We start from the raw sequence: 13808 nt of genomic DNA on the forward strand, positions 1-13808 counted from the left end.
AGTGGCCAACCAGTTGCAATGGTCCAGCGTTTCTCAGAACAAGTGGACCAAATATTTATATATTTGTATCTCTGCGTAGGCTGCAACAGCAGCTTATTGCTCCAGGCATCAGGCATCCCTCAAACAAATGAGGTGGACCTGCCACAGTTTCACACATCACATGACACCAATGAGCCCATAGAGGTGGTCAGTCTCCCAGAGAATGTGGGAGAGAGTGGCGCAGCACACGGAAGAAAACTTTTAACAAGTCAGCATTTCCATTCTTTTATGAGCATGAATAAGTACTTTTTGTATCTTTGGATAATTTAGTTTTATATAACTATATTTTTAAAAGCCCAGTTGTAGGCTACATTAAAAATCATATATACTGTGGGTGAATATGTCTTTAACTTACAATCACAATGACCAGTGCACAATGAGCACTGATAGTCAATGTTTTTAGTAATTTCTTTGTTCTATGTTTTTCTTCGCAAGTTCTACACACAACCCCTACATGCCCGCACATTTATACCTAAAGTCTCGGTACCATTAAAGCCCGTAAAGCATAGAAGTGACAGAAATGTACTCGCTTAACAGCGTTCGACATCACGTGAGTAGCAAGCGTCATGACGCGACGCGGAAGTAATTCAACCAAGATGGCAGCGTCCTTGACAGGCATGTTTTGATTACAGTTGAGTGTCAAACATGCTGAACAGTTGCAAATTTACGGGCTGCACGACTGACAAGAGAAGATTTTGAGAGCGGAGCATGGAGAGACGAGAGTTCGTCGCGTCCCTGGTGGTAAGGTGGCAATTTTGTACAATATATCATGGTACGTGTTATTGTTGCTTTCAACCAACCTCTTATTTAACCACATTTAATCACAAATTTAGTCGCTTAGTCGCAGTTGAATACCAACTTACCACAACCGCTTCGTGGATATATTTTGTTTGTGTTCTGCATAACGTTATAAGCCACTAAAAATATCATCAATTTGCAAAATATAGTAACTTATCAGACAAGCCAGAATCAAAGCTAGATCACAAGCACCTGTGTAACCTACTGCAGTCACCGGTTCATGTCCTTTTAAATCCTAATCATAGCTCTTAGCTTCTTAGCTCAGCAACTAACGTTAGCATTACATTATTACTCGAAAACTATACAAAAATACAATAGTCTGACATTATGGGAGGTAGCTAACTGATTTATTATAAGTACTATCACAGATAAACCCAGACAGAAAGTGTTACTGTAAATACGTAGAAACAGTTATTGTGGAGTAACGGCTGTCTGTGTGCACGAGCCAGGGGGCGGGGCAACCATACCCTTTTACAAACGTGCCCTTTTCAAATGACAAATTAAAACTTATTGTTCCTCTCAACCGTCTTCTATTTTTTTGGCCAAACAGAGAATGAACGAAATGTTATCAGTTTAGAAAAATCGACGAAGTAACAGAAGACATGTGTGACAGGGCTTTCGCGTGTCTATGACTGCTACTTTCACTGTATAGGTGTTTGGGTAAATGAGAACCTTTTGTGTCCCTTCACTGAAAATTGACTAGAAGTGAGGAAGAGCATTATGTGCTACATTATATGTGTAATGTTTTCGTTTGGTTCTTAGATGAGGTGACAGTAAAGGCAAAAGACAGACATGAGTGGTGGAAAAATGTGTGTGTGTGTGTGTAGTGCAAAAATTACCCACTCTTATTGTGTTATTGCACATTTATTAAAGTGTTTGGATTTGATTAGGCCTATAAAGTTTAGTTTTGAGTTTCACATACAGGCTGCTGAGCCAGGCCATACTGCAGTACAACATGACACTCTGAATCACTGATTTAAAAAACAGAAAAATCATCTGAGATCATCAAAAGATCTGAGTCTACGAAGAAAGCAAATGCGCTGCTTTATCTTCTTACAAATAAATTCTATATGAGGAGTCCATGATAGGGTGGCATCTATCATAACACCCGGGTATTTGTATGAAGAGACTTTAATTTCTACATTGTGAATTGTCACTAGAGGCAGCTGACAGTCAGGAGGAAAGCCAAAAATATTTTCCTCTGTCTTATTAGTATTGATGATAAGAGCGTTTTTGTCATACCATTCAATTAGCCAGTCAACATTGCACTGGTACAGTAATGGTCTTAAGTAGATCTATGCATTTCTCAGGGTTGTCAAAACGAAAGAAGCGATTTAGCTCATTTGCAAACACAAGTTCATTGTCCGTCACAATAGGTTTGTTCGAAGATCCTCTTCATGGTGTCCCGGAGTCTTCTGGGGTTGTTTGCTTTAAAGGTTTAAGTAAAAACTTACTGTATCTTCAACCACTGGTGTCATAGAGTGTGTGTTGTGGCCTTATGTCTCACAAAGTTGTTGTCTCTTCAGGCAGGAGGCTGCGCGGGGATGTGTGTGGATCTGACCCTCTTCCCCCTGGACACCATGAAGACAAGACTGCAGAGTCAGCAGGGCTTCTACAAGGCAGGGGGCTTCAGGGGCATCTACGCTGGCGTCCCATCTGCTGCTGTCGGCTCCTTCCCTAATGGTAAGCTGCTCATTGTGGCAGCTGGATATATGTTCTGATGATGGTTCACTGTTCAGTAATTGTTTGTAACGTGACGTTCTCCCAGAGGTACATACCAAACAACCAAGATTCTTTGTCATTCCGAGACCTAACCTTGCACTGTATTGCTCATAATATCCACAAAGTAATTGTTTGAGTTTAGAGCTTCTTTTAGTTGTTACACATTCATTTATTTTGTTTCCTTATCATGCCTAAAGTCACAGCACTGTGATAATGAGTTAGAGCGCAACTTTGTGAACTTTGTTGGATTGTAGCTGAGGGTTGCATGGATCAGTTTAATAGTTCACAATCAAATGAGTTTTATTTCTTTGCTTTGTATTGTAGTATCAGATAGGCACTCAGCTTGCAAGTGGTGGCAAAGTTCTGTTCTTTATTTGTCTCTTGGTGAGATCATACTTTTTTGTTTCTAGATTTTGAGGAAATGTGCTTATGGTAATGAACGATAGATTTTAAAGTTGACTTTTTTAGGACATCATTTTATTACAGTCAGATTAATATGGTGGAACCTTAAAATGACTGAAGCTCTGGGGCTCTTCTTTAAATGGTTTAAATGTAGCTGCCTAACTAAGATTGCGTTGTGGCTAGAGCGCTCGAAACAAAAATCTTTTCAACAGTTTGTTGCTATCTGTATTCTAGTGTTTTCCACAGGCAGGTAATTTAATTGTCGCAGTCAGCCCTTTGGTGGGGAGCAGATCAGCTGCAGGTTGGAAGCTTCAACATATCCAAAACTTGAATGTCAGCTTCAACACAGCATCCATAAACAGATTATTTCAATCTATATGATTGCAAATGTACCTAGTCAATCTGTCATTTCAACTGCATTTGCAAGTAGACCTTTGAATAGAAGAAGTTATAAATACAAAAATATTTTAAAGAATCACTTTGGATTTAGTACTACTACTACTACTACTTTTTTGGGGTAATGTAGGGCGCAAATAGAAGCACTGGTATTTGGTTGCATAAATCTGCTGACTATTGAATAATTCAGTATGACTAAGCCCAAGCCCTTTTCACGAGCATATCAGGGAGAGACTGATAAAGATGAGGCGTTTGAATATAATCCAATCTGTTTGCTGCAGTTTTCTAATGAATGAATAAACACTTTTGCAGGATGAATTTAAGTGACCAGTCGGAGTAAGAAATAACTGGACTCCACATGAGACACACTTAACTTTCTTAGCTTTTACCTCTATTCTACATGCTGCAGACAGACACACACATACACACACACACACACACGCTCACCCCTCAGTTTCTCCCCTGTCAGTGGTAGTGAGGGATATTAATTGCTGTATGCTGGTTGACTAATGGGCCTTAAACGGCTGTGGTTCTGCTTGATTTCAGCCGCTGCTTTCTTTGTCACCTACGACTGCACAAAGTCCCTGCTCGGCGCTGGCGGAGTGCTAGCAGCACCACACGTGGCACCTGTCACTCACATGCTGGCCGCCTCCCTGGGAGAAATAGTAAGTCTTTTTGTCCCTCATTCTCCCAACTTTTGCCTCCTCTCATTTGGATTTTTACTCCTCTTTCACTCTGTCACTACACTTCCAGGTCATGTTTGTTTGTGGAGGCCTTATTAGATCCTGAGGGTTTACAGTGCACCCATGAGGCCAGAAATCTGGTAGTAACCCGTGATTCAGATCTAAACTTCTATAAACATTTTAGCAATATCATCAAATCATCCATCCATCCATCCATTTTCTACCGCTTGGTCCCGTTAGGGGTCGCGGGTGACTGGAGCCTATCCCAGTGACTTTGGGCCTTAGGCAGGGTACACCCTGGACAGTGGCCAACTCGTCGCAGGGCTAACACAGACACAGACAAGGACAGACAACCATTCACTCTCACATTCATTCAATACGGGCAATTTTAGAGTTATCAATTAACCTACACATGCATGTCTTTGGACGGTGGGAGGAAGCCGGAGAACCCGGAGAGAACCCACGGGGAGGACATGCATGTGAGGACATGCAGACTCCACCCAGAGAGATTGTGTGATGTTGGTCTGGTCCGGGAATCGATCCCACGAACCCACGATCTCCTTATTGGGAGGCAGGAGCTTTAGCCGCTCTGCCACCGTGCACCCATCATCAAATCAGCGATCGGTCAAATCAGGAGTATTGCCAAGATGAGATCATTCCTTCAGCGATGCACAAACTCTCATTCATGCTTTTGTCTCTAGCCATCTGGATTACTGTAACTCATCATTCGCTGGACTGCCCCAGAAATCAATCAACCATCTCCAATTTGTGCAAAATACCGCAGCCAGGGTTCTTACAAGAACTCGAAAATACAAGCACATTTTCTCTATTCTCGCCTCATTGCACTGGTTTACCTGTGGCGTTTCGAATTGATTTCAAAATTGTATTACTTGTTTTTAAATCACTGCGCGGCCTTGCCCCTTCCTACATTATTTACCTTCTCACCCCAAACACCCCTGCTCGTACTCTCAGATCTGCAGACCAACTGTTGCTCTCAGTCCCCAGGGCAAGGCTTGAGACAGAGGGTAGCAGGGCATTTGCCGTAAGGGCTCCACAACTGTGGAATAACCATTCACTGAGAATCTGACGAGCTACCTCAGTGTCTTTTAAAACTCTTCTAAAAACTCCTTTTTATAAAACTGCTCCGTTTATTGAAAGATTTGTATTCAGTGTCCTTTATCTATGTTTTTATTTCTTGACTGCATGAACTTATTTTAATTTGTGATTGCACTGTGTATTTTCTGTTTTTGTCTATGAAGCACTTTGTAAACTTGTTTTTAAAAAGTGCAATATAAATAAAGTTTATTTTTCTAATTATTTTTCTCAGTCGCTCCATTCTTAGAAGGCCAGCTCCGCACTTGTTGTTGCTCTTCTGCGCACTCGCTCTTCCCTCTTTGTTTCTTTCCCACCACTGTAACTTTCAAATAAACACCACCGGCATGTCTGTTAACGTTTTCGCCTTTCCAATTTCACACACCACTATGCAAGGGGGTAGCAGGGTAGGGGGGGCGAGTATGCGGTTTTGGCTTTAGGCCCCGGTGTCCAGCTGGGTGAGTTAAGGGGGCTTCTTCAGGACTGTCCCAGTATTTCCCCCACTAGCTGTGTAAATGCTGCCTATTGACTCATCTACTTTCCCAGCTCAGGCCCCCAGACACTGCTGATTTAGTCTGGGGAATTCCGGCTTGAAACCAGCAAGGAGCAGCGCAATTTCCTCTCCATCCTCTCCCAATCACTCGCAGTGAACCACAGAATCTGAGCCATATGGGGGCCACGCGTATTCACATTGGCATGAAGGGGGGTAGAGGGATGGAAGGTATGGAAAGAGGGATGCCCCCCTGCTATACCACCATGGCTTTCCGCAAAATACTAGGTTGTCAGTATTCATGGCTTTTGGATGGTTGTAATTTAGCCAAGTTTTGCATGTTTATGAATGGGATGGGATCATTCCACATGGGAGAGTGTTCACTGAACTCGAGTTTCACTGTCTCTTGGTGCCTCACAGTGTAGAGAAGAAGACATGTTACTCTTATGTTAGCACAAATTCAATAAAAGTTGCATTTTGTTTTTATCCTCTGGTTGTCACAATCAGTGTAGCAGTTAATGCAGCTAGGAGTGTAGCACTTAACAATATGTGTCTTTTCCCCTTTTTGTCTATGGCGCAATCCAGATGAGTGTGAAAGGTGAGGCTGAGGTCGCGGCTACCTTTAACCCCTTCCCCGCTGTTCTGGATTTGAGCACATCAAAGGCACAAATCCTCAGCGTGGAGCTGAGCAGAGCAGGGGCGGTATCCCACTGCATTCTGGCAACTGGCTACGTCTTGTTCAAGGAGAGTAATCTTCAGGCTTAGCCATGAAAGGCCTACCCTAGTGCTGCCCTGAGTGGTATGCAAGGCCTAAACGCCTGCACTATGATGCAATCGCTGCCACATATGATTCTGTGTCTCCTCAGTCATTGCTAATGATTTATAATTAAAAGTTATTGCACTGAGTTTCTAACATGAGCTTGACTGAATTTTGGCCAAGTGGGCACAATTTACTTAGTTGATTAATCAGTTAGTCGATTGATAGAAAATTAATCAAATCAGCAGGATCTTATGATTTTCTGTTTAAAAAATAGCTGAATTGATTGATCGTTGCAGCAATAGTTTTTCGCGTCATCATACATTTTAAGTCCTTTGTTTTCCTCCATTGTATGTTTTCTTTGCCTACAATAGTATATTGCATCATCTTGTTTTGTGATTGTTCTGTCTAGGTAGGTTCTATCTTTGCAAAGTCTTTCAAGCCATACTTTATGAGGAATAGAACATGAATCTCACATCATTCACACGATTTCAGTGCTGTAACAGGCCTTTTCTGGTTTGAGGTTGAGAGGAGATATATACTAGTAGTATGTACTGATTTTGGCCAGAATGTAGCATGTAGTATGCAGACAAAAGCAAAAACTACAGTATGCCAAAAATACCCGGTTGTCGTACTGATTCAGAAAAAATCTCCAGTATGCATCAGACCAGTATACATCGTCTACTGTGTCCCACAATGCAAGTGGTATTTACATTTAACCTATATTCCTCCTATTGCTCCTACTATTATGAAAAGCAGTAAGCAGTATGTAGTACGTACTGCATACTGCGTTCCTCTATAGTATGTAGTAGGCGGTTCCGAATACAGTATATCTGTAAGGTACCTGCTCAGTTCAGTGTGTGTATCCTCTAGTTTTAAGCCAGCCTTAAACTTTTTAGTCCTCATGCTCTTAAAGAAGACAACCGTCTGACCTGCTGCCTCTTTATCGTCTAGTTTGTGTCTGTAAAGGCTGTGTTTTATTGTGTTTCAGTGCAGAATGTAATTGTAATGTGGCAGACAGATTCATTTAGCAGTTCTCTTATTGGCTATATTTAAACCACACAGGCACAAAGACACACACACACGCAGTTCTTCTGCCTATCTCTTACCTCAGTCCAAATCTGAATTGTTAAACACAAATCACACTGTCAACTTGAATGCAAACTCCAAACAGATATTCATTAGCATTATGTTTCATCTTCCACTCTGTATTATATGTTCTGTTCTGCCAGTATAAGACAGGGTCACTTGTTTTCATTGTGTTTCTCTGTTGCTCTTCCTCCTGCTTGTCTTTCTCTTGCTGGGAGCAGCTGGCTGCAGGCAGGCTTTGACACACAGAAACTTAAAGAAGAACGCAACTTGTTATTTGGCCCTTGTCTGACTACCCCACTCCACCCCTTCATCAGCCCGTGATTCTTTCCCCAGGAGTCCATTTAGTTGTGTTTCACCAACTGTTTACACTCTGCAACATTCACAACAGAAGCTTTATGGGACTTACTGCTTTGCTAATCCCATCCCCAAGCCTCCTTTTATGGATGATGCGCTCGACTTGGCACTAACTTACTAGATGTGGACTTCAGTCAAAGTCTGTTATCATATGTCTATGATCATACTAGAGGGAGTTGTAGCTCAGAATTTAATCTGCATAAAGTAAGAGATGGGAATAGAAAGAAAGAAAAGAGAACACGTATACACACTTAAATCTAAGCAGCTTTTATCTTTGTAGTTAAGCCTTCGGTCTAACAGGTGTTCATCGAGGGGAAGGCAGAATGGTTTAGCATATACAGCAAGAACAAGCCTCACCATGGTTATCACCATATGTGAAATACCTGTGAGAGATAACTTACAGGAATCATGATTTTTACAATACATTTGAAGTTCCAGACCTAAATAAGTTCCTTCATTAGATTCAGGATCACTGGTGGTGGATATATGTACTTTTAAAAGCACAGATATAAAGCAGAAATGTACTAGAGCTGTTGGAGGGCGGTCTTCTTATGTCATAACTATGCCATTTCTATATTAACCTACTTAATGCCTGGCTTAACTTGTAAATAGAAGCAGGACAGACAGAGACAGGGAGGACAGAGAGGAGGACAGTCATGAACTAGAGAGGGTCAAGACAATGAAAGAAACACGCCCCCCACCAGAAGCATCCTGATGTTTGTGTGACTGCGGTGATGGGACGCTCCCATAAAGAATGTGTAAGCTGATGGCGTCTGTCAGGCTCTAGCAGGCTGTTATCCAGCCATTAGATCAGATTTATCTTCATTCCCATTCGCTCGACGTCTGCCCTGAAAGCTCATTTGTCAAGGCCAGGCGGCGGGCTTCTCTAGCATCTATAAACCCCCCCACCACCACCACCACACGTCTGTGGGAGGATGTACTGGAAAATACAGTGTGACATGACAAGATATGGGGACAGCGAGAAGGAGGGAGCAAGAGGGAGGAGTTTTGGGGGTAGAAACTGGCAGCCACTTAACTTGGCACTGAGAAATAATCCATGCATCGCCTTCGAGCAGCGCTACGCTCTGTGATTTATTGGCTGTTGTTTCAAATTTGGAGGCACGCAGTGTCCTCATCCCTTCCCTTTTTCTTCATGACCTTTTTCTTCCCCTCTCTTCCTTCCTTCCTTCCTTCCTTCCTTCCTTCGTCAACCCTTATTTCAGCCTTTTTTGGTACTATGATGCGTTTCCAGGATTAGGAGAGTGATCAGAAACTCATGGGAGTTTGGTACTGGTACATACGATGGTACATACTGTCTTTCAAGGGCAGAGATGTAGATATTGTGGTCTACACAGGCTTTACATTGAGTGGAAAGGAACTATTTTTCCACCATAGATTAATGTAACAGCATCTATAACAGGGCTTTAGAGCACCTTTAGTTGCACTTATTGTCTTGTGATTGACAGAGACGTGTGAAGTAAGAGATTAAGTTGTTTTGCACATTTTTCAGATGGAGTTAATTTGTTTATTGGTTTGGGCATTGTTAAAATTAAGCTATAGTTAGTGACATGCTTCTTTATATGTATGACTGCAGCTTCCTCTTTGGAAAATTGTCTATTTTGGTGGTGAATGCAGTATATTTCAATCACAAATAAATCCACAATTGAGGCCCATAACAGTTGTTGCAGCCTGTATGTTTTTCTTACCTGTTGTGTCTTTATGGTGCCAAATGGTAATCCTGGTCTTGGTTGACTGACCACTGTGTCCTGATGGCTATGAGCGGTAAAAGAGGGATGTAGCAAAGGAGGGGAGGATGAAGGGATGTAATGACTCAATCTGTGGATTGATTCACTGGCTATGCCGATAATGGGCTGTGAGTCTCTGCTAATTTCCCATTCCTTACCGTGGTTCGCCCATGATTGAGCGCCGGCTTCTTACCTTGTTGTTTGGCAGCCAGTGCTGGAAATTGAAAACACGCTCTGTCTTTTGGATTAACAACAACAGGCCAAGGGAAACTGAAAGGCTCCAATCGCAGATAGGCAGCCTCCTAATTAACGCTGCTTGACGAATCCAACAGCTCGTAAATAAAGATGAATGGTAGCAGGAATTTAAAAGACTGCCAGTGGGTTTATAATATGTTTACAAGCCAGAGGAAAGCATTCAGAATGAAGGGCAAGCAAAGTAGGTGCAGAAACAGACGTCTGTCATCTTCTTCCATGTACAGCCTTCCCCTAAACATGGAATAACAAGCCTTACTTATAATGAGGGACACCTACCTAAATCTTCTTTTATTCTTTCTTTATTTTGTTTGTTCTTTCTTTCTTTCAAAATGTGATGACATACTACATCTACATCTCCACACAGGATATGACTCTATTATCCAGACTTTTTTAAGCCCCAGCCCTATTTTATCATGTCCTGATTCATCACCATTGTTCCCCCCTTTCCTGCTGTTTTCAGAGATCTGAAATGGCCTCGGAGACTGCACACTTTATCTTCTATCCACTGAACATCATTGTCCCCACCCCTAGGCGTGCAAATTACTCCCAAATAAACAATGTCCCTAATTTATTTTATATAATCTCTGGCTCATTCTGCCTTCCCCTCAGCAGTGACAGGAGAGGAAAGGCCGTCTCAACTCCAGGCCCCCCATCCAATTACGTCAGTAATTACTTGTCATAGCCACTTTCTTTCTATTTAGTTGCCTTATTCTGGTCCTTTGGAGAATTGGTTTGGGGAAAACATGATGTACAATGTATTAGAAATGGTAACTTGACCAAAGGGAGGGCAAATGAGATCTCCGAGATGGATGCAGCCAGCTTAGTTATCCACAGGGAGGTGATGCTGGTGAAAGTTTGGCCACTTGGTGGTACTGTTGCACTGTGGTTAGATTGTAGCTAGACTATGGTCATTTTGACATACCTGAAATACCAATGAAAATTGTGCTGAATTCATTATAGACACTTATTCAAGTATTTTGTTTTTTCTCTTATGTACAGAGAATGAAGTTTATTTGTTCATTGTGTATTGAAAAGACGAAGAATTCACATTGGCCTGCAGCAAAAGTGATACAGTGAAGGTCAAAACAAGGCTGAGAAATAGACCAAATAATAATCAATAGTCAATAGGATTTTTAGAGATACAGAGCCAGAACTGTGCCTGTACAGATTCACATGTTATGTCTGTAAGTGTTCTTCTGCTCTGTGATTTAACTTCACTTCCAGCACTGCTGATTTATCCTTTCTCCTTTTGTGCTCCACATATATTCACGTTCTTGCTCATAAGGTGTCCTTGGTGTCTGGCAGAGGAGACGACAGAGAGGACGAGTGGCTGACAGAAGTGAGCCCTCTAACAGCTGTCGGGGTAGCCTTCTACCCCTTACAGAGTACGGCAATAGAGCCTTATCCTCCAGGGCCAATCTCTTCTAAAAACTTGTGATGGGGCCCAAAACGCTAAATCAGTATGGATAGCTGAATGGATAAGGAGCAAAACAGGAAAGGGGTGAATTTTATCTTTATTGCAGTGTCTCCATCACTCTCTCTTTCCTCCTCTCACCACATCACGGTGCTGTGGCGAGGGTGGCACCGGCAGACTGGCATCTGTATGACCAAGGGGAGTCACAGCAGGGGGGCGACTCACCAATCGCTCTGTAAGATTGCTTGCCGTCAGCCGGTATTTCCGCTCCGATGCTGGATAAATGGGAAATCAAGTCGCCAGGTGGGCAGCTGTGCTTGCCTGCCTTTAGGGCGATGGGAGTTATGAAGCATAAATATTCATGTCTATCTTCACTAGCTGTTGGCAGTCCATATTTTTGTTGACATATGGTGGATGGGTTGGAACTTGTAGTTGGGAGTGTGGTTACTGAGCTGTGCCTGTGTGTCTGGATCTATCATTGTGTTTGATGGAAGCGCATGTTCTTTGGACACAGATACACAGTCGGCCTGATGACCTTTTTACCTGTTGCTCAGGTGTCATGTCTGCTGTGTGTACTGGTTTGTTAATTGGCCCAATTGGACGCTAACTAAAGCACTCGTTAGCCCGCCAGGTCGATGTAATTGCTCTCCTCAGGCTGTGCCATATCATGGCCACCTGCCACATAGCAAGAACATACACAGGCTGGGGGGGGGGGATGTCTCTGCTGACACACCCGCCTGCAAATACAGTGGTGTGAAAAAGTGTTTGCCCCCTTCCTGATTTCTTATTTTTTTGCATGTTTGTCACACTTAAATGTTTCAGATCATCAAACAAATTTAAATATTAGTCAAAAATAACCCAAGTGAACACAAAATGTAGTTTTTAAATGAAGGTTGTTATTATTAAGGGAAAACAAAATCCAAACCTACATGGCCCTGTGTGAAATAGTGATTGCCCCCTAAACTAAAATAACTGGTTGGGCCACCCTTAGCAGCAACAACTGCAATCAAGCGTTTGCGATAACTTGCAATGAGTCTTTTACAGCGCTGTGGAGGAATTTTGGCCCACTCATCTTTACAGAATTGTTGTAATTCAGCCACATTGGAGGGTTTTCGAGCATGAACTGCCTTTTTAAGGTCATGCCACAGCATCTCAATAGGATTCAGGTCAGGTTTTTGACTAGGCCACTCCAAAGTCTTCATTTTGTTCTTCTTCAGCCATTCAGAGGTGGACTTGCTGGTGTGTTTTGGATTATTGTCCTGCTGCAGAACCCAAGTTTGCTTCAGCTTGAGGTCAAGAACAGATGGCCAGACATTCTCCTTCAGGAGTTTTTGGTAGACAGCAGAATTCATGGTTCCATTCATCACAACAAGTCTTCCAGGTCCTGAAGCAGCAAAACAGCCCCAGACCATTACACTACCACCACCATAATTTACTGTTGGTATGATGTTCTTTTTCTGAAATGCGGTGTTACTTTTACTCCAGATGTAACGGGACACACACCTTCCAAAAAGTTCAACTTTCGTCTCATCAGTCCACAGAGTATTTTCCCAAAAGTCTGGCAAAAATGAGACAAGCCTTAATGTTCTTTTTGCTCAGCAGTAGTTTTCGTCTTGGAACTCTGCCATGCAGGCCATTTTTGCCCACTCTCTTTCTTATGGTGGAGTCATGAACACTGACCTTAACTGAGGCAAGTGAGGCCTGCAGTTCTTTGGATGTTGTTGTGGGGTCTTTTGGGACCTCTTTGATGAGTTGTTGCTGCGCTCTTGGGGTAATTTTGGTTGGCCGGCCGCTCCTGGGAAGGTTCACCACTGTTCCATGTTTTCGCCATTTGTGGATAATGGCTCTCACTGTGGTTCGCTGGAGTCCCAAAATTTTATAAATGGCTTTATAACCTTTTCCAGACTGATAGATCTCAATTACTTTCTTTCTCATTTGTTCCTGAATTTCTTTGGATCTCTGCATGATGTCTAGCTTTTGAAGATCTTTTGGCCTACTTCACTTTGTCAGGCAGGTCCTATTTAAGTAATCAGGCCTCGGTGTGGCTAGAGAAATTGAACTCAGGTGTGATAAACCACAGTTAAGTTATGTTTTAACAGGTGGGGCAATCACTATTTCACACAGGGCCATGTAGGTTTGGATTTTGTTTTCCCTTAATAATAACAACCTTCATATAAAAACTGCATTTTGTGTTCACTTGGGTTATCTTTGACTAATATTTAAATTTGTGTGACAAACATGCAAAATATATATGAAATCGGGAAGGGGGCAAACACTTTTCCACACCACTGTAAGTACAATATGGATATCGAAAGCCCTTCAGAAGGATATACAGTACTGTAGATGTTTTTATTTTTATTCAGGTAACACCATTGGACAGTATCTGGCCATTCTGTTTACCCATGCTCTTTCTATCCTTTAGGTGGCATGTCTGATCCGGGTGCCCACAGAGGTGGTCAAACAGAGGACCCAGGCTTCTCCCTCTTCCACCACCTACCAGATGCTGCTGTCTACACTCAGAGAAGAGGTACACAGTAATAAAAGGCACTTTCTTAAAGGATAACTCTGG

At 42.4% G+C, this 13808-nt stretch overlaps 1 protein-coding gene across 2 annotated transcripts in view; it reads left to right on the forward strand.

Moving 5' to 3' along the window:
* The first annotated feature begins 568 nt into the window (after positions 1–568).
* slc25a26 (solute carrier family 25 member 26) overlaps positions 569–13808 on the forward strand; it is a 60948-nt gene continuing 47708 nt past the window's right edge. Inside the window, exons 1-4 of one of the 2 annotated variants that reach the window (XR_006375089.1) lie at positions 569–780; positions 2364–2520; positions 3904–4022; positions 13662–13766. Coding sequence is in view for 1 of the 2 variants with exons in the window: in XM_044170556.1 (XP_044026491.1) it covers positions 748–780; positions 2364–2520; positions 3904–4022; positions 13662–13766 (414 nt within the window). In the remaining variant the exon portion in view is untranslated. The remainder of the gene's footprint in view (positions 781–2363; positions 2521–3903; positions 4023–13661; positions 13767–13808) is intronic. The other variant, XM_044170556.1, reaches the window with a different exon arrangement.

Source organism: Siniperca chuatsi, linkage group LG2, assembly GCF_020085105.1.
Source record: "Siniperca chuatsi isolate FFG_IHB_CAS linkage group LG2, ASM2008510v1, whole genome shotgun sequence".
Lineage (NCBI taxonomy): Eukaryota > Metazoa > Chordata > Actinopteri > Centrarchiformes > Sinipercidae > Siniperca > Siniperca chuatsi.